Here is a 20,899-nt window from a genome sequence, read left to right on the forward strand (position 1 = left end):
ACACAAACCGAATATTGTATACATAATAAATAAATAAATAAATAAATAAATATTTAAAAAAAAAAGAAAGAAATTCCATGACATTATTATTTTTTTTTGTGTGTGTGGTGGTGGTGGTGGTGGTGGTGGTACATGCATGCTACAGCACATGTGTGGCGGTCAGAGGGCAACTCTAGAGTCGATCTTTTCTCATCTTTACAGGAGGAGTTCTCTTCTACCTGTACACGGGTCCTGGGGTTAAATTCAGGTTCAGACTCAGCAACGAGCTCCTCCAGCTGCTGAGTCATCTTGCCGGTACCTTGTACATCCTAAAGTGCACTCTCTTGTTCACCTCTGCATGCCACACGTCTGGGAATGCCGTTGGTGGATCACGGTACAAAATTATATGGTTTTCTGACAAGCATGATATGAACTTTCAGGTTGCTACTGGTTTGGTCTTTCTCAATGAAAGTCTCAGTGACTCTTTTATTATTTTTTTTATAGTGCTGGGATTGAACCCAGGACCCTGCCTATGCTAGGTAAGCACTCTACCACTGTGCTACGTCCCCAGCATACTGCAACCGTGTTGATGAACGTTCTCTGAGCTTATAGTAACATTTCCCTAACAACTAATAAGGCTTAGCATGTTTCAGTATGCTTTCTGGACATTTGGGTATCATTTTCTGGGGATTTTTTTCCCAGTCATTTGTTGATAGAAACATCCCAAACATTAAATGTCCTATTTTCTGCCCAGCTAGCTTCCCCTACAGAAGATGACTCCCAGTCCTGGTGGCTTCAGCCCTCACTTTTCCATCCCCTATCCACAGTCTCAAATGTCCAGATCTACTGCTGAATCAAAGAGGCTGTGGATTTCCAAGTTGGGAACTGGGGCCAAACTGTTTTCCAAAAACGGTCAGACACTGGATTTCTCACCCTCCTCGAACTGGTTGTGACGAGTCAGGTTTGGTTTTGGTTTTGGTTTCTTATAGAGGCTTAAAATGCTCTCATTCTGCATTTCCACATCACTGAAGTTGGATATTCCTCTTCTGTGAAAAGCTTGCTCTTAATATCTCCATTTCTTCACAGTGTTTCAGAGCTTTCAAGAATTGGAAGACACTGTTGTTTGTTTGACAGGGTGTTGTTACGGAGCCCTGGCTAGCCAAGAGCTCACTAAGTAGCCCAGGCTGGCCTTAATTCCTCTTACCTCAGCTCCCAGAGTAATAAGGTTACAGGTGTGCACTTGCGTGTGCCAGCGTGTATTTTCACATGTGTGTGCGGGCCCACGTGTGTGCTTGTACATACGGAAGTCAACTGCTGCCCGTCTTAGTTTTTGAGATAAGCATAGAGTTCACTGATCCAGCTAGCCCAGATGGACAGCAAGGCGCAGGCCACCTGCCTCTGCTCACAGGTGTGGTCTGGGGTCACAGGTGCCCTCTGTTTGGTTTCTAGTGTGGGTGTTGGGATTCTTTGCACAGCAAGTACGTGACCAACTGAGCCCGTCCTCCTAAATCTCTATAGACTTTTTTGAGACAGGGTTTCTCTGTAGCTTTGGAGCCTGTCCTGGAACTAGCTCTTGTAAACCAGGCTGGCCTCAAACTCACAGAGATTCACCTGCCTCTGCCTCCCGAGTGCTGGGATTAAAGGAATGTGCCACCACCACCTGACCCCTATTAGACTTTTGGAAAATGCACTTCTGGTAATACAGACTGGAAATCTCTCCATTTTTGGCTTGTCTTTTTAAATATTATTTGATGAAAAAAACACATAAAGTTTCAATGTATTCACATAGATCATCTTTCATCAGACAGAAACTTTTTGGTTAGATGTGAGAAATCTTCTCCTACTTCTATTTTCCAATAAAAATTAAGGTTTGCAGGGCATGGTGGTGCAGGGCTCTTAATCCAGCACTTGGGAGGCAGAGTTTTAATCATGACTAGGGAACAGGTGTTGCTAAATGTGTTTTAATCATATCATTCCCCCCCCCTCTTTCCTCTCTCTCTCTCTCTCTCTCTCTCTCTCTCCCTCTCTCTCTCCCCCTCTCTGACAGGGAACTTGGTATGTAGCCCAGGCTGGCCCTGAACTCACAAAGATCAACCTGCAGTGCTGGGATTAAAGGTGTGTGCCACCACCGCCTAGCTTCCAGACTGACTTGTAAAGCAGAATGAAGGTTCCGTTTGAGTCATTATTACTCATTAAAATCCAGCATTTCCTTTGTCCTTTATCACACTTTCCACTGCTTGACTAGAGCAGCATCGCTCCCCGGCTCCCCGCCCAGAAAATACCATAAAATCTCCGGGCTCAGAAGGAAAGGGCGGGTAGAGGAGAAATTGGAAAAGGGGAGTCAGCCTTTGACAGTGAGAGCTACTCCCTCTGGTGGTCATTAAGAGAATCTGCAAGCTGAAGGATTTCTGAAGGCAGATGGGGTGATGGCTCAGAAGCAGGAGCCAGGCCGAGGTAGGATTGGGGTTGGGTGCCGGTTGAATGGTCCCTAGTTGCTGTCTTTGCCTGGAGAAGAGCTGTCTGCTCTTCTGGAAGGATGGAGGGTTCCGAGCTTCTGCCCGCTGAGGGTCAGGTACTAAGAGGATGAGTTGTTGTCTAATCTTCAGGGAGAGAAGCAAACTCAAAGGTGTAAATCACTTTGGCTTAGCCCAATAGTGACTCCTTTCTTTGCCTTTTGTTTGTTCTAACGAGACCATCTTGAACCCACTAAGCCCTGGCATTTTTCTCTTTTCTTCACAGAGTTGCCTTTGTCCCGATATTTCTCTATAGCTTTAGATCCTGACCTGGAACTTGTAGACCAGGCTGGCCTCGAACTCACAGATCCGCCTGCCTCTGCCTGCCAAGTGCTGGAATTAAAGGTGTGCACTGCCACCACCCAGCAAGACCACGTTCTTTACTTGGACATTATAAGGAATTTCAAGCCAGCGTGGTCAATGCGAACTCTGCTCTCCTTCCCCCTTGATGCCAGGACTGTGGTACCTTCTCACTTTTACACAGTAAAGTTGTAGGGTAGAAGGGTCAAGTGGAGCAGGAAACCAACCAATCTCTGAGCAGGGAAAACTAACCAATCCCTCTTCTCCCTTGGGAAAACTCTGCCCCTAAGAAGCCCTATATAAGCCTCTCTGGCAGAGGCAGCCACTCTCCTGGCCTCCTCCTTCCCAAATAAATCTCTCAGAAGAGTCTTGGGTGACTCATTCACCAGCATAGAATAGAAGAACCTGGCTGGGGCGTCCCTTGTGGTGGGGGAAGCTGAGCAAGACTGAACAGAACAGAAGAACCTTGTTGGGACACCCCCTTAGAGGGGATGAGCAAGGCTAAGCAGAAAAAGTAGTTAAGTTTTGGCGGGAGCCAAAGGAGATTGCTACATTTATGCAGAGGCTTCCCCTTTAGCAGAGTGTTAGCAAAAGAAGTAACATCTTGGGCCAGCAGGAGAAGAAGCAGATAGCTCCTGTAGGACGTTCCCTTAGAGGAACAGAGCAGAGCTCAGCTGTAAGGGCTCTCCAAGAGATCAGGATTGCTACCTCCTGCAGGGAGACCATCCCTCACCACACCCCAACTTCAGGTAGCCTGGTTTCTGGGAAAGTCAGGACACATTCCCTCCAGGGCTGAGCTGTCCTATTGCTGCTCTAAGGATAGCCTGGCTTCCTGATAAGCCAGGATATCTTTGCAGCTGCGGGGCTGTAACACTCACACTCCCCAACAAAGGTGAACTTCTCTGAGGCAGCGAGCAGGAATCTCTAACCCAGGGACCTCTGTTCACCTCCCATTGGGTGTTGTGCTCACTAAATGAGGAAATGCCAAACTGAGGCTTTCTCTCCCCGACTTCAACCTTCCTGAGAGCTGAAGAAAGTACCTCCTCTTCTGAAGTTCTGTTTCCTCAGGCTGCGCAATCAACGCAGACGGCCGGGCTGTGCAGCAGGGTCCGCACCATAGTGGACGACGCTGTTCGTAAGGCTCTAAGTTTAAAGTCGGAGAACACGGCATGAGAGGAGCTTTGAGAAGTCTCTCAGCGCTGTTCAACCTTGCTCTTTCCAACATCGCTGGCCTAATGATTAGAATCTAACCAGTGGGCCCAAGCGTGACAGCTACAGTGTTGGGTCTCAGGACTGAATGCAGTTCTTTCTGCCCTGTGATGGTGTATTTCTCTCTGAAGCTAGTTTTAGCGGCTCAGGCCTTGCCCCTATATAAACAGTTAATTCCTCGGGCTATGATCTTATGTTAACGGAAACCAGGGTGAAGGGAAAATACAGAATATTGGTAGACTGTTAAGTCAGAGCAGAAGACCAGTAGATGGCACCTTCCTGAGTCTGCTGTGTGGGGCTCCTTTCTTATCAGTGAATACTGTTCGTAAATTGTGAGGCTGTAGGTTTGGCTGTGAGAATAAAGGTTTGACTGAGTGAGTCGTTTCACATCAGGGCTTCACTGTGTGGGGAAGGTGTCCGGTTGCCCTTACAGGAGAAGTCAGGTTGATACACTGCTCAGACACTGCAGAAGGGAGAAATGCCATGATTTCACAAGATTTTTGCAGAATGGACAATGACTTATACAAAGGACAGGCGTTCCCGTAGCTCTTCGAGAACAGGTTGGTCCGTGAGGATGTGTGTGTGTGTGTGTGTGTGTGTGTGTGTGTGTGCGCGCGCGCACGTCCTGTGGATTAGTCTGACAGATTTGCCAGCTGTACATTTGCTGTATAATACTTGTGGGCTCACAACACCAACAGGTCATGAGCATCTTCAGAAGTTTCGTAGGTGGGGTAAGTGAGTTATGTATCCAATGGCATGGGAATCTTCCCTGTAGGCCTCCAGTGAAAAAAATCTCTTCTCAGCTGGACCTCACGATGCCTTCCTCTGTGCCCTGAATCTTGGGTTCATCCTCTGATATCAAAAGGTCACTGTGAGTCTTGGGCAGTTTTCTCCAGATACCCTATAACCCCTCCAGGAGACCTCCAATGCTCCAAATGACATTTTCTGTCTCTCTGCTCCCTGACTCTGGGTGGCCCCAACTCTTTCTCCTTCCTGATCTCACATTCTGCTCTTTTTTTTTTGGGGGGGGGAGATGTTCGTACACATGCACATGTGCATGCACACGTGTGCACCAGCGTGGAGGCCACAGGTTGTCTCTGCCCCGACAGCCCTGGAATTGCAGGAATACGCTGCTGTGCCCAGCTTTGTGTGGGAGGGCTGGGGATCTGATCAGGTGATCATGCCTGCACAGTGGACATTTTGCTCACCTAGGCATCCCCACAGCCCCCCCCAACACACTTTTAGTCCTTTAGAAAGTTCAGTTATTTCTACCAGAGATACAGTTCTCAAATCTAACTTCCCGCTTCAGCCTCCCCAATCCATTGCCTGATCACTTCTTTCCTGGCCTCGTCCTTACTCCTCTGGTCTCCACGTCCCATCTGTCCCCTCCTCCACAGAGCAGGCATCACTGGCATTTCCGGGACCCGTTTCTAACTGTGTTGCTCTCTTGCTCACAGAATTTGTTCATGTGTGCAGCCCACGGAGCCCCCTTAGCTTTGAATCTCATCCTGTTTCTTACAAGGCTACAGCTACGGATGGACATTACTGCCCCAGCGTGACCTCACCTGCTCAGCTGTGACACTCAGTTCTGTTTCCCGCTATAGCCAACTGCCGTGACCCTAAGGGACCTTGCTCTGCTGGGCCTTCTGGGACATGAGGTCCACTTTCATCTTAATGAGTATTATAAATGACTTCTGCATTAAATCCTATTTACCCCAGTAAATGTTTTAAAGGGATTTTTATTATCTCCAGCTTAGGGAAGAATACATTACTCATTCTGTTTTTAAACTTGAACTTGCTTGTATAGTCACTGAGTTGAAGCTGACCTGAGTTCCTCTTGATTAGTCGGCATAAAACTGCACTTGTTGAGGGCGGAGAGATGGCCCTCAACAAATATTCACAGTACTTGCTGTTCTTGCATAGGACTTAGGTTCAGTTCCCAGCACCCACGTAGTGGCTCACAGCTCTCTGTGACTTCAATTCCCAGTGCTCCCTTCTGGCCTCTGAGGGCTCTAGACACTCACATGGTACACATACACACATACATACAGGCACTCACATATACATAAAATAAATAAAAAGAATTTATTATTTTTAAATTATGTATTTTATTTTATGTGCATTGATGCTTTGCCTACATATATGTTGTGTGAGGATGTTGGATCCTCTGGAATTGAAGTTATAGACAGGTGTGAGCTGCCATGTGGGTGCTGGGAATTGAACCCGGATCCTTTGGAAGAGCAGTTAGTGCTCTTAACTGCTAAGCCTTTTCTCCAGCCCCATAAACAAATCTTATTTTTAAAAAAATGCTCTCTTAGACATTTATTTAAACATTTAATTTTTATTTGGGGACATGGGTGTTTATTGTATGTGTTTACATGTCTGTACGTGTGCATATGTGTACACATGCATGTGGAGACCAGAGATCATTGTTGAGTAGCTTGTTTTTATGGGTTTTGCTTAATCTGTGTCCTGCTCTCCCCATTGGTGGGATGACTGCTGTGCCTGGCTTTTTATGTGGCTGTGGAGATCCAAACTCGGGTCCCCGCTGCTCACACAGTAAGTACTTCCTGACTGAGCCAACTCCCTACTCCAAATGTGTGTTTATTTTGGTGCTGATCACATTTTAGAACCAATACGTCTTCCGAAAGCTTAAATGATTTAAGTTGTTGTTGTTGTTGTAAGGCAGGGTCTCTCTATGTAGTAGTTCTAGCTGCCCTGGAACTCTGTGTAGATCAGGCTGGCCTCAAATACACAGAGATCTATCTGCCTGCCCCTGTCTTCTGAGTGCTGGGATTAAAGGCATGAGCGGCTACTCTCTGTGTAAATTCTTGCAGTCCTAAATCTGAAGCTATAAAGCAGTTGAAGTGTCTGAGTCTCTTCCAAGAGTCCTGGCCTTTGAAATTTGTTAGGGCTTCTTTGTCATAACAGAGCTGGTGACTGGGGGAGGAGGTGTCCTAGCAGCTCATTTTCTTAGTCATCAAAGTCAGTCCTCGGGTGCCCGAAGGGTCCTGGGGAGTGGTCCCTTCTCAGCTTCTCCAGCCTGCGTGCCTGTTGCCTTCTCATGCCACTCTGGCATCTCCTTTTCATAACTGTGTGATGCTGGCTCGGTTCCAGTTTTCTTCAAGTCTGGCTCCTCAGGGCCCCAAGCTACGTGGAGACAGGGCAGACACACAAGCTCTTTCACACTCTGGTCTCATTTCCAGTGTCCCAAGCTCACAGAACTGTGGGATGTGGTGAGTGGCATCGGTGGAGTCAGAAGGCGTGGGCTCGTAGGACGTGCGATGGCTTCCTCTCCTCCGCCTATTTTTAGTCCACAGTCTGCTCAGTCACCAAGGATTTTAGTCTGGCCAGCTTCCTTTCCCACTTGCCTGGTTCTTGGCATGAGGACATCCGGGTGTCTGATCCTATGTGAGAAAGACAGGAAGCCTGTTTTCTTCACTGCTGATGGATGCTGGGGCCTCACTTAGCCTCCTGGCCGAGGTGTTCCTCTTTTCCCAACAGCCCCTGCTCTCCCTTCACTATCCCCAGTGTCCCTTGTCTTTCTGCAGAGGTTCAGAAGACTAAATGTATGTCCTCTGGGTTGAGTTCAAGACCTCACTCTCTTATACTCACCAAATGCAAACTGACTAATGGAATTCTCCTTCCTTTGGCCCTTGTACTCGACCTAACTATTTAAGCCCAAAGAGAAGGCTTATGTTCTAAAATAGAAAAAAAAATACTTAATTTGAACACCCATCGTGAAGCGGTCTGTGTCAGCAAACCAGTCCGATGAATTGGCGCTGCTGTATCTTCCTTACAGGAAGGGGGTGGCTGGTGTCCAGTTTCTGTTCAAACTGCGGTCATCCTGCAGATATGGCAGCCAAACTTGGCCTGGCCTCTGTCCACCAATTTTTATATGCTGCTTACATAACAATGGGCAATATTTTCTTGCTTGACAAGCAGGGAGCAGGATCTCCAAAGAATGGTCCAGGTACCATCCATCCTTCTTATCAGTGTCACCACCACTACCATCACTACCACCATCACCACCATCACTACCACCATCACCACCATCATCAACATCACTAGTACCCCCATTACCACCACCACCACCACCATCACTACCACCATCACCACCACCATCAACATCACCAATACCCTCATCACCACCATCACCAACACTATCACCAAAATTACGACTGTCACTAGCATCCCTGCCCCTGCCATCATCATCACTACCACCAACACCAAAACCACTATTACTATCATCTTTACCACCACCCACCAGCACCACCATCATTGCGACCTGCGGTGGTTTGAGTAGGTATGGCCCCAGAGACTCATGTATTTGAATGCTTGCATAGGGAGTAGCTCTGTTAGGAAGTGTGGCCTTGTTGGAGGAAGTGTGTCGCTGTAAGGTGGGCTTTGAGGTCTCATATGCTCAAACTACACCCAATGTGGTGTACTGTAGCACAAATAATAGAAACCCAGAGACAGATAATTGAAGTTCAACCTGAAGATCAGAAAAGCAGAGCAGCCAATCACTAGAGAGACCTTTTACCTCTACCAGATCTTCAGACCAAAAGAGTGAGATCCTGTCTCCATGAACCCTCAGATTCCACACTCCAGTGAGTTCCTGTCTCTTTTCCTGTGTATTCCCCTCTCCACCCAGCCATATCGCTCCTGTCTCCACCTCCTAGTGCTGGGATTAAAGGTGTGTGACTCCCAAACCCTGTGATTAAAGGTGTGAGCAACCACCACCACCACCTGGATCTGATTATGGATTGATTTTGTGTAGCCCAGGGTAGCCTTGAACTCACAGGGATCCCTCTCCTCTGTCTCCTGAGTCCTGGAAATAGAGCTGTGTGCCACCACTGCCTGGCCTGTATAGCTGTGACTGTTTTGCCTGTGACAGGCTTTATTTATTAAAACACAAATAATATACCACTATGGTATACAGTCTCCTTCTGCTGCCTATGGATCAAGATGTAGAACTCTCAGCTTCTTCTCCAGCACCAAGTCTGCCTGCACGCCACCATGCTTCTCGCCAGGATGATACTGGATTAAACCTCTGACTGATTTACAGCTAAGTCAATTAAATGTTTTCCTTTATAAGAGTTGCCATGGTCACTGTGTCTCTTCACAGCAATAGAATCCTAACTAAGACACCACCATCTCCATAGCCACCACCACCATCACCATCACTACCGTCGTTACCACCACCACCATCTCCATAGCTACCACCATCACCATCACCATCATCACCATCACTACCACCAAAATGATTACCAACACTACCATTCCTAGCCATGCCACCATCATCCCCACCGCCATCCCATCTCATCACTATTACCCCCACAGTCACCAGAGCAGGTGGGTGAAGACTCGCGTAGACCAAAGTGTAAGCGTAACTTTCCCATCTGTGTGGCCAGCCATCTTCATCCTGTCTCCAACGTTCTACCAGGATGTCTCGTCTTTGCTGTCCTTAAACTTGTTCAGATCAGACGTCTGTCCTAGCTAATGGCTTTCTATTGTTTTCTGACAGTGATACCAGTGTTCTTTCAGAGTGTCATTTTTACTGATCCTCTGATTGATTCATTTGGTGAACTTTTCTTTTTCTATCTGCCTTGTGATAAATATAATTGTAAGATGAAACAGGATAAATAAAGCCAGCAAGATCCCAGGGAACTCAGACAGTTTAGCAGCTGTGGTAGAGGGGGCGTTATACACAAACAGGTTTTTGTTTTGGTTTGATATTTTTTTTGTTTGTGTTTTGTTTTGTTTTTCAAGACAGGGTTTCTCTGTGTAACAGTAAGGCTGTCCTGGAACTCACTCAAACTCACAGAGAACCAGCTGCTTCTGCTTCCTGAGTGCTGAGGTTAAAGGCGTGTACTGGTACCATCTAACAACTAAGTTTTCTAAGTGAGTAGATGATTCTACAGTAGAAGGGGCTCCAATATTAAGGAAGCAGAGTGACAGAAAAGGACCAAGAATCTCACACTACCCTCTTTCCAATGTGTATTTCGGCAACAGACAGGCAGCAAGGCAGCTGGAGCACAGGCAACAACCGGGAACTGGGCGAGAACAGGATGCCTCTGTTCTCACTGAGAACACTGACCCCAGCAAGCCCATGTACAGTACTGATAGCCACAGTTGGGAATGTAGATGTTGTTCCCGGGGCTGTAGGATGCTGAGTATGGGTCCTCTAGAGGGGATGACATAATCCCTGTGATGGTACCCGAGGGTCCCCAGGGTGCAGGGGAGTCACAGGTGGTTATATCCAGTCAACAGGAAAGGTGCAGCTAGAATCCCATTTGCCCTTCAGAGAGCCTGGGAGGAAGGCCTTGTCACACTTCTCAGAAAGCCGCACCTGCCAGCGACCCCGCCGAAAAGCCCAGCAAAAGGAAAATGACAGGTCAAGCTCACTCATGAATAGTAATATAATAATCCCTAACGATTTAGTAGGGCTATTCTGAAGCACATTTAAAAGTACATCACCACCAAACTGGTGTTCTGTCAAAACAGCAAGCATGGCTGAATAGGATTGACTGTTATTATAATTAAATTTGTTGACGAATCAAAGTGGGAAAGATACGGTTGTCTATAAAGAGACTGGAAAAGCATTTTTACAACTTCATCATCTCTCTGTGGGTTTTTTACAAGGCTTTCTGAGTCAAATAGAAGTTGATGGATAGTTTCTAAATATTTTATGTCAAAATTCACCATCATGCTTAATGGGGAGTTACTGGAACATTCTTATTAAATCCAGGAAATAAGCCAGGTGGTAGTGGCACACGCCTTTCAATCCTAGCACTTGGGAGACAGGGGCAGGTGGAACTTTGAGTCCAAGGCCAGTCCACAGAGTAAGTTCCAAGACAGAGAAACCCTATCTTGAAAAACTGGGTGGGGGGGGCATCCAGAAAAATAATTCTACACTAAGGGTGATTAGCTAAGAGAAAGACATGAGAGGTATAAAAAAACTGAGAAAGGGGAGCCAGGCAGTGGTGGTGCATGCTTTTAATCTCAGCACTAAGGAGGCAGAGGCAGGAGGATCTCTGTGAGTTTGAGGACAGCCTGGTCTACAAGAGCAAGTTTCAGGATAGGCTTCAAAGCTGCAGAGAAACCCTGTCTCAAAAAAGCAAAAACAAACAAACAAAACAAGAGAGAGAGAGAGAGAGAGAGAGAGAGAGAGAGAGAGAGAGAGAGAGAGACAGGAAATCTGTCATTTACGTAAGCAATAAATTCAAGGCAATTTACAGCTGATGAAAAGCGGGGAATGTTGAATGGTTCCTGAGAAGAACGTGTACCTGAATCTTTGACAACCACGCTGTTTACCATGTCAGTCACTCTTCTCATGGCTGTTGCAAAATCCCTGGTAACAAGCAGCTTAAGAAGAAAGTTTGGGCTGGAGAGACAGCTCAGTGGGTCAGAGCCCGAGCTGAGTCTGATTCCTAGGGCCCACGCCAGGCAGCTCACAACTGCCTGTGACACTGGATCCAGGGGGATCCGACGCCTCAAGTCACCTGCACCCGTGTGATACACTCATACGCACTTACATACATTCACACACACATGCACACACACATACACACCACCATCCACACATGCAGTACACACATACCCACATGCAACACGCACACACATGTACACACACACCACACCATAACACATACAATACAAACACATGCATGTACACACACACCACACCATACACACACATGCATGTACACACACACCACCATACACACGTGCAAACACACACACATATACACAAGATTAAAAATAAAAACAAATGTGTTTCTAAAAGAGAAGAAAGGGTTTGTTTTGGCTCACGGTTTGAGGGCACAATTCATCATGGTGGGGAAGGCACGGTGGCTGTCACATTATGCCCACAGTGAGGGTGCAGAGAGAAACAAATGCTGGTACACAATCTCTCTCTCTCTTCACAAGTGCCTTAAAGGCAAGTGTAGTGGTTTAAATGAGAGTGCTCCCACAGACCAGGCTTGTGGATACTTGGTCCTCTTTGGTGACTTGGAGGTGTGGCCTTGCTAGAGGAAGATGTCACTGGTGTGTGTGTGTTGGGGGGTGGGGGAGTTTGAGGTATCCATAGACTGTCTATTGAGTTAGTTGTTTCCTGTCCAGCTGGAGACATGAGCTCTCAGCAGTTCCTACTGCCGATAACTGGTGCTTGCTGACCTGTTTCCCTGCTGTGATGGTGATGGACTCTTATTCCACTAGCACTGCAAGCCCCAAACAAACCCTCTGCAAGTTTCCTTAGCCAAGGTGTCTGTCACAGCAACAGAAAAAGAACTAAGATCACCCAGTGTACCAAATGGCCATAGAGCGAAGCCTGTAACCCTGTGGACGAAAACAAACCTTGTCTCCTTACACAACAATTATCTCAAGTATTCTGTTGCAATGACAGAAAGTGATGAAAATAATATGTATCTATTGGAGCAGCCAAAATAAAAATCACTGGTGCACCGGGCGTGGTGGCGCATGCCCATAATCCCAGAACTAGAGAGGCAAAAGCAGGTAGATCTCGATGAGTTTGAGGCTAACCTGGTCTCTAAAGTGAGCTACAGCTAGGACTGTTACACAGAGAAGCCCTGTCTTAACCCCCCACCACCACGCACGCGCGCGCACACACACACACACACACACACACACACACACACGCACGCACGCACGCGTGCATCACTGGTGCTTTTCAAGGCTATGGGGAAACGAGGTCTCTCATTCACTGCTGATGGAAGTGTAAAATAGTAGCATCCCTTTGGAAATCAGTCTGGCTGTTTCTTTAAAAGTTAAGCCTGCATACTATAGAACCCAGCATCTGTGTTCATGAGAAACAGAGAAATAAACAGAACACTTGTACATATAATTCATGAAAGTATAATGCTTTTTTATTTTAATATTTATTTATTTATTATGTATACAATATTCTATCTGTGTGTATGCCTGTAGCCCAGAAGAGGGCACCAGACCCCATTACAGATGGTTGTGAGCCACCGTGTGGTTGCTGGGAATTGAACTCAGGACTTCTGGAAGAGCAGGCAATGCTCTTAACCTCTGAGCCTTCTTTCCAGCCCCAGTATAATGCTTTAATATTCCCAAATAGAAACAGCTCAATTTTTTTTTTTTACAAAACAAAACGCAGCATATCTAGACGATGGAATACTACTCACTTACAAAAGGGGACATGCAAGAACTTAGATGGATTTTCACAAATTAAGTGAATGAAAAAAGGCAGCCTCCATGGTCATCTGTGCTGTGATTGCATCTGTTTAGTACTCTCAGCTGCCAAGACTCTAGGGGCGGAGGCTAGAGAAACCAAGTGGTTGCTGGAGAAACCGAGGTGATCCGGGAGGGTGTGAGGAGGAAGAGGCAGCTTGGTGATGGAACACTTCTGTGCCATCAAGTGCCATAGGACAGCCCCTAAAGCCACATGAACAAAGCACAAGGAAGGTCCAGTGACACCCGAATCCAGTCTGTAGTCTAGTTAACTGTGAGATGCCAGTGCCAACTTCCTTGTTTTGATAGTGTGGTGTAATTAAGACCTCATCATCAGAACTCCTGAGATGGGCACCAGGGACTTCCCTGTGCTGTTTCGGCAACTGCAAGCCTGTAATTATTTAAAGACAGAAAGTTACAAAGTAATCCCATTTCCACCTGGGGTGGGGGTGGGGAGCATCGCAGAAGAATCCTATGAACAGGGTGCTGTCCCCAAGGGTAAAAAGCCTCAAAAATCAGAATATAGAAATTCTCAAAATATTCAATAAGTTGAACGCAATCCCATGAAAAATTTCATAAAACGCTTTTTTTACTATTGAAGTTGCCAAGAATTGGACAGACTGACTCCAAAATTAATAAGAATGAGGAAGTGTAACTTGTTACATGGGCCCACAGGGCTTTACTTGTTTCATTCAGTGTCCTGTCCTACAGTGAGGAATGGGACCTGGTGGTCAGTAAGAACTCAGACATATCTGTAAAAAGATAAATAACTATACAGAAAAAAACAAGGAGGAGAGGACAGAAGAGGAGAGGTTCACCCTGTTAATTATTAACATTCACAGTAATTTCTATCATTTTGGCCAGGAATAAGTAAATAAACCAATAAAACAGAAAGTATTATTTATATGCAGATCCTCATGAGCATAAAAAAATTGCTGCATGCTGGAGGAGACATTGTCAGCGAGGGACGGGCATACTGCTCCAAGAACTAACTCTCTCTCTCTCTCTCTCTCTCTCTCTCTCTCTCTCTCTCTCTCTCTCTCACAGACAGGACCTCACTATGTAGCGGGCCTCGAACTCTTGCCTCTGCTGGGATTAAAGGCATGTGCCACCACCACTCAGTCTCAAAGAACATCCTTAAGGAAACATGGAAAAATTAAAAGCATTGCTGTCTCCAGTAAGGTTTGTACTTGCCTATAAGCCACAGGAAGCTGACCTGTCAAAATGTGTTTTTTTTTTTCTTACTAAAAATTCCTAAGCTGAACAAAAAAGAAAATTCTAGAGACTAAAGGCAAGCAGAATTCAGTGAGGCCAGTGTAGCTCCTCACAGAACCACAGGCAGACCTAGGTCCCGACTGTCTGAACCTCCACAATCTGTTCTTAAGTTTGTCTCCTCGTGCAGACGAACAGGGATGTGACTCTATCACAAATGGAGATGTCAGAGGAAGGAAAACAGAAGGGAAATACTTGCATCGGAAAGCCAATATTTTCTCAGAAACCCCTAAGGGTCTTTTACTTATTCTTCACTAGGAAAACCCATGTTGCCTGACTACTTTGGCTGTAAGAAAGTCTAGAAGGGAAAGCACACTGTTTTCCTGAACTGAAATAACCCAGGGGCAAGGCCTCTAGGCAAGGAAGGAATTCTGCTGTATGAATTCACAACACAGACAAAACAGAGAGGATTCTGAAACAAGCAACTTCAAGAGATGGAGAGATGGCTCAGAGCTAAGAGCACTTAGAGTCTTTGCAGAGGACCCTAGTAGCTATCAGCACCACGTTAGGCAGCTCACAGGCCTTAACTCTAGCTCCAGGAGATCTGACACCCTCTTCTGGCTTCTATGTTCTGGCACCTGCATTCCTGTGCAGATACACACACACACACATCTTTTTTTATGCCTTTAATCTCATCACTTGGGAGGCAGAGGCAGGCGGATCTCTGTGAGTTCGAGGCCAGTCTGGTCTACAAGAGCTAGTTCCAGGACAGGTTCTAAAGCTACAGAGAAACCCTCAAAAAACTAAAAATAAAATTAAATAAAATAAACCCACAAGAAAAATATTCACGATTAGTGTTATAAGGAAAGTCTCCAGCCAGTAAATGTGGAAGGAATAACGGAGTCAGAAAAATCACCATTGGACAAACACTTGTGGTAAGTGTGCTAGGGAAAAGACATCAACCATTAAAATTAACAGATGAAAATATCACGAGTAACAGAAGAGTCACGATCTTGCTTAGTGTAATATTTGGACATGATAAAGAATGACAGAATGCTTAGAAATCTGAGAAAATATGTCTTCAAAATGTTCTCATGTGGTCTCGTTCAGTTAAAAGAAGACATGTTTACTGTGTATCTTAGCCTGTTTGGGGTTGTATCAGAACACCATAGACCCGGAGCAGAAACAACGTGTGTTCATTTCCCACAGCTCCAGGGCCTGGGAAATACAAGATCAAAGCGTTGATAGAAGTGGTGTCTGGTGAGGGCCCATTTCCTGCTTTACAGATGTTGCAAACATGGAACTCCAGCCTCTTCCTCTTCTTATAAGGGCATTTATCTGGGGCGGGTGGGGGAGAGAGGGTATCTGTCCTCATGACCTCATCTATATTCCCCCAATGCTAGTCCCTTAGTGTTAGGGCTTTAGCAGCATATGTGTTTGGTGGACACATACGTTCAGTCTATGATAACCTATAGCAGCAACCAGTAAAGAAGAGTGTGTGTGTGTGTGTGTGTGTTTATGTACACGTGTGTATGAGTCTGTGGTTTCTAGCTTCTAATATATAACCTAATATTCTAATATTCATTTATTCTATGATTCTGGAATGATGTCATTTTATTGCTTTGAGATTCTAGGACTCCAAATAAATGTTTTTTTTTTTTAATCTTAAAATGCTATCATTCTTTTATTCGGATTTCAGAATTCAAAGATGCCCTTATCCTGCTTTCTTTTATTCCTATGTCTGATCTCACGGCAGCCTCCTCAGAAGTCCTGTGAGTCCTCCAAGGCCTACATTGCTCCATCACTGAAGGCTTGTGACTGCGCCCCATGGTCCCCTGGTTGGTAGTGGAAGAAGGAAAGAGCCCAGTATTTCTTGATAAAGTGTGAAGCTGGGTAGGCACCTTTGATGTAGCAGGGAAGGTCTACCCTCCAGGATATTGTAAGAACTGATTATTGGGTGTCAAATATGATCATGCTCTTGAGTTGACATATGCTTTTTCCCTTTAATCTGTTGTGGGCAGAATTATATCTACACATTTCTTCTATGAAACCAGTGCTCAGTCCTAGAATGAACACTACCAATTATTAGACTTTTACATGTATTTATTTATTTTGAGTGTGCGTGTGTGTGCATGAATGTGCCATAGCATGTATGTGGAGGTTGGAGCGCAACCTCTCGAACAGATCCCTCACCAGGTAAGCTGTACCGGGGCAAACTGGAATAAGAGGAAAATGCTCAATATAGTATGTTGCAGAGACTTGCAAATTAAAGCAACAATGAAACCAAAATACAGACAGCCCAAATACCAGCAAGGAGTGGAGAGACAGGAGTTCTCATTTGTTAATACTGAGAACCCAACACCAATGCAACCACAGTGAAAGACAGTTTGCTTTGTTACAAAACTAACCATCCTTGGGCTGTTTGCTCACAATCCCCGCTACTTGATAATCACCCAAAGGTGTTCAAAGCTTTTGTCAGTAGAAAAACATACACACTGTTCTAGCAGCTTTTTTTTAAAAAAATAATTCTACAAACATTGAAGCAATCAGCATGCCATTCATTAGGTGAATGCATCAATAAATGTCCATATAAAGAAATATTACTTAGTCCAGAAAAAAAATGAGATACCAAGCCATGGAAATATAGGAAGGGTCCTTAGGGCTTATTACTGAGTCAGAGATAATCTGAAACACTGCTTACTGTTCGACCTTACCTGTATCCTGAAGGATGGAATCTTGACGTGACCTTGTCTCCTCCTTAAGGGCTAATCCAGTGGGACAGGTTAGGGGCCTGACGAGGGGACCACTAGAGAGAAGGCTTGTTCACCTTACCACAATGTGCTCTTTCCTCCCGGAATTCTGACCTCCCAGTGCAGTTCCCTTGCTGTGCAAGCGTGAGGACGTGACTTCACGTCCTGGGCAGCGAAGTAAAATCAGGGTGTGGACCGGTGAGCACCTGAAACCGCCCCCCACTGTGAGGGGCGGAGCCAGGAGAACTGCAGGGGTTTGCTGGTCAATCAGCCTAGCTCCAGTTCAGTGAGAAGCCTTGTCTCAAGAGAAAAAGGTAGAGGTTGACAGAGCAGGACAGCCAATGTCCTCTCCTGGACGTGTACGTACGTATCACATACGTACACAAATTAACTTAATTAAAAGTAAAGAAACAAGCCAGGCGGTGGTGGCACACGCCTTTAATCCCAGCACTCAGGAGGCAGAGGCAGGCGGATTTTTTGGTTTGAGGCCAAACCAAATAAATAAATAAAATAAAAAGTAAAGAAATCGCAGAAATTTTTAGATTTTTTTTTTTTGAGACAGAGTTTTTCTGTTGTTTTGGAGGTCTTGTAGACCAGGCTGGCCTCGAACTCACAGAGATCTGCCTGCCTCCGCCTCCCGAGTGCTGGGATTTAAGGCGTGCGCCACCACTAACCCGGCTAGAAAATGATTTTTTTTTAAAAAAAAAAAAAATGAGGAAGCAAAGGCAAAGGGTCTCCTGGAGCAGGCTTCAGAGTCTTCAGAATCTGCGAGACTCTGCCTGCGGGACTCCTGGACGGGCCTTTTGAATATTAACAGTGGCCGCTGAAAGAGCCGCTGTCCTATGCCTGGTGCCCCCGCTAATGATCTCCAGTGAACCGTGTCATTTTAGTTTTCACAATAACTCCGCAAGTTCAGAGTAGATACCCTCGTTCTGAGACAACATTAGGGTCAAAAGGTTCCAGGATTTGTTTCTGGCCTTGCAGCCAGAAGTCCCGAAGCCAGGATGCAAACCCCTGAATAGCTGATTGGACTGCTCACAGGCTTCTGCTGGGAGCACTAGCTCCTCTCATGAAACCTGAGGCACCTATTACCTCCTCCCTTCCTCTCCAGGGGGCTGCAGCCAGAGACAACCCAAGCCACAAAGAGAATATCAGAGCCAAACTAGATCCGTTAGACCCCCATGTCTGATCCACTCCTAAATACAAAGTAAGGCAGGAACACAACAGAGAATCCCTTTAGGGAAGGTCTTGCTCTTTCCTGGGGAACTCTCTGCCACCCCACCGCCCCCTCCTTAGGCCCCATTCCAGAATCTTCTTTCCTCGTCCTCTGCCCCCCCCCCCACCCGTGTAGTCTCTGGGCTGAAGAAGAATGAGTCTTTCTCTGAGAGGGTAGAGAGCACAGTTTCCTGAGGATTGTGCAGCCAGGGCACAACTAGGCTTGCATCTCCCGATCTCATACACCTGGGGAAGCCCTGCGTATAGACGGGGGTGGTGTAGGTCAGGAGCCAGCAGCACTGAGTGTAAGTACTGCCTGGTGACTGGCCACTAACAGCAGCTTCCTTTTTAAAAGTATCTGCTCAGGGCCTGCAGAGATAGCTGTGTGGTTAAAAACTTGTGATGCTTCAGAGGACCCAAGTTGGATCCCAGCACCCCCACAGGCTGGGATGGAAGTTCGTAAGAGTAACTCTAACCGGACTCCCCTGGCCCTCTGACCTCAACAAGCTCCCGTACCCACAGACACAAGCACATAATTAAAAGTAAAATAAAAAAATTTAAAACGAACAAAAGCATCTATTCTGAGACAGACATTTCATTGGGAGGGGGGTTCTTATACGTTTTAATTTAATGTTCTCACTCTTTCAGTGGTCGGGCCTATTTTTACCAAAGAGGAGACTCGGATCCAGGATGAGAAGCCAGCAACCCAAGGACAGCAAGTCCTCAGGAGCTTGGGACTTGAACCTACCAAGGACCCAGTTCTGTCGTTGCCTAGGAACAGAGGAGGGAGGAGCTGCTGGAGAGAAGGGAGGAGGGGACAGGGAGAGGGCAACCTCTCAGCAGCGCGCGCTGACGACAGCAGGTGATTTTTTTCTGCAGCGCGCACACTCTCAGCATCTTTTCTTGATCACCCCCCACCCCTTGCAGAAAAGGGTGGGGCCGGCTCTCTGCAGCAGAGACGGCGTCGGCGGCTGCGGCATCACCAGGGGTATCGAGACGGCAGAGGCAGCTGGGCTCTCTGCTCTGTCTGGGTTGGAGGTGACCGCTGCCTAGCCCTACTAGGCGGCCCACTTGAACCAGACATAAAGGAGACATGAGCCTGTTTGCGGATCCTGCCCAGTCCTCTCTCTGCGCCATGGCTTAAGCCCACAGCCTCCCTGCCAAGCATCTCCTCACTCGGCCGGGGTCTCCACGACACCATAGCCGCAGGGAGGGCGCGCCCAGACGCTCTAGGCCTGGATTCTGGAACGCCGAGCCTCGCTCCCATCTGTCGCCGGCTACAGCAGGTTCTCTGCCGAAGGCGTTTGCAGCCGGTAATCGAGGGATTTTGCGGACTTTATTTCAGCAGTACCTCGTCCCTGGGTGCTCTTTGAGGGAGGAGGAAGAGGCAAACGGGCTGCTAAGGGGAGGAAGCAGTGGGAACCACATTGGCGGGACTGGGTTGGGGTTAAAGGGAGACTGGAGGTTTGATTTAGGACGACTAAAAGAGAGAGACGGCCGGTTTTGCACCTAGCATCATCATGGCGTGGCCGTGCATCACAAGGGCCTGCTGCATTGCCCGCTTCTGGAACCAGCTGGACAAGGCGGACATTGCAGTGCCGTTGGTTTTCACCAAGTACTCGGAGGCCACCGAGCATCCAGGAGCCCCGCCGCAGCCGCTAGCGCCGCTGCAGTCAGCGATAGCGCCCCCGCCGCGCGCTGTCGCCATAGAGACGCAGCCGGCCCAGGGCGAGTCGGATGTAGTTGCCCGGGCAACAGGGCCAGCGCCCGGGCCCAGCGGCGACCGCGAGACTGCAACCGCCCCCGGCCGGAGCGGGCTGGGTCTGGGCGCGGCCTCTGGCTCCACTTCCGGCTCAGGCCCCGCGGATTCGGTGATGCGACAGGACTACCGCGCTTGGAAGGTGCAGCGGCCAGAACCCAGCTGCCGGCCGCGCAGCGAGTACCAGCCCTCCGACGCGCCTTTCGAGCGCGAGACCCAGTACCAGAAGGACTTTCGCGCCTGGCCACTGCCCCGCCGCGGAGACCACCCCTGGATCCCCAAGCCGGTGCAGATCCCTTCGACCTCGCAACCTTCCCAGTCTATTCTTGGGGTACCCAAGCGTCGGCCGCAGAGTCAAGAGCGCGGGGCCATGCAGACCTCTGCCGAAGCCCGGGACCCGGAAGGCGCTGGAGGAGCCGGGGTGCCGGCGGCGGGAAAGGCGTCCGGTATAGACCAGCGCGACACACGCAGAAAGGCTGGGCCCGCGTGGATGGTGACTCGCAACGAAGGGCATGAGGAGTCGCCTCTGCCCCCGGCCCAGTCCCTGACCCAGGAGGGCGGCCCTGCAGCTGGAAAGGCCTCTGGTGCAGACCCCCGCGATACACGCAGGAGGGCCGGGCCCTCGTGGATGGTGACTCGCACCGAAGGGCATGAGGAGTCGCCTCTGCCCCCGGCCCAGTCCCTGACCCAGGAGGGCGGCCCTGCAGCTGGAAAGGCCTCTGGTGCAGACCCCCGCGATACACGCA

General features: G+C 47.7%; 1 protein-coding gene across 1 annotated transcript in view; it reads left to right on the forward strand.

Moving 5' to 3' along the window:
* The first annotated feature begins 19,836 nt into the window (after positions 1-19,836).
* Positions 19,837-20,899, forward strand: part of LOC126508949 (microtubule-associated protein 6-like) — a 3,774-nt gene continuing 2,711 nt past the window's right edge. The window contains exon 1 of the mRNA XM_050154467.1: positions 19,837-20,896. Within this exon, the coding sequence (XP_050010424.1) occupies positions 19,915-20,896 (982 nt within the window). The 5' untranslated portion in view covers positions 19,837-19,914. The remainder of the gene's footprint in view (positions 20,897-20,899) is intronic.

The sequence above is a fragment of the Alexandromys fortis genome, unplaced genomic scaffold (genome assembly GCF_014885135.2).
Source record: "Alexandromys fortis isolate MF-2015 unplaced genomic scaffold, M_Fortis_MF-2015_v1.1 scaffold_77, whole genome shotgun sequence".
NCBI classification, from domain to species: domain Eukaryota; kingdom Metazoa; phylum Chordata; class Mammalia; order Rodentia; family Cricetidae; genus Alexandromys; species Alexandromys fortis.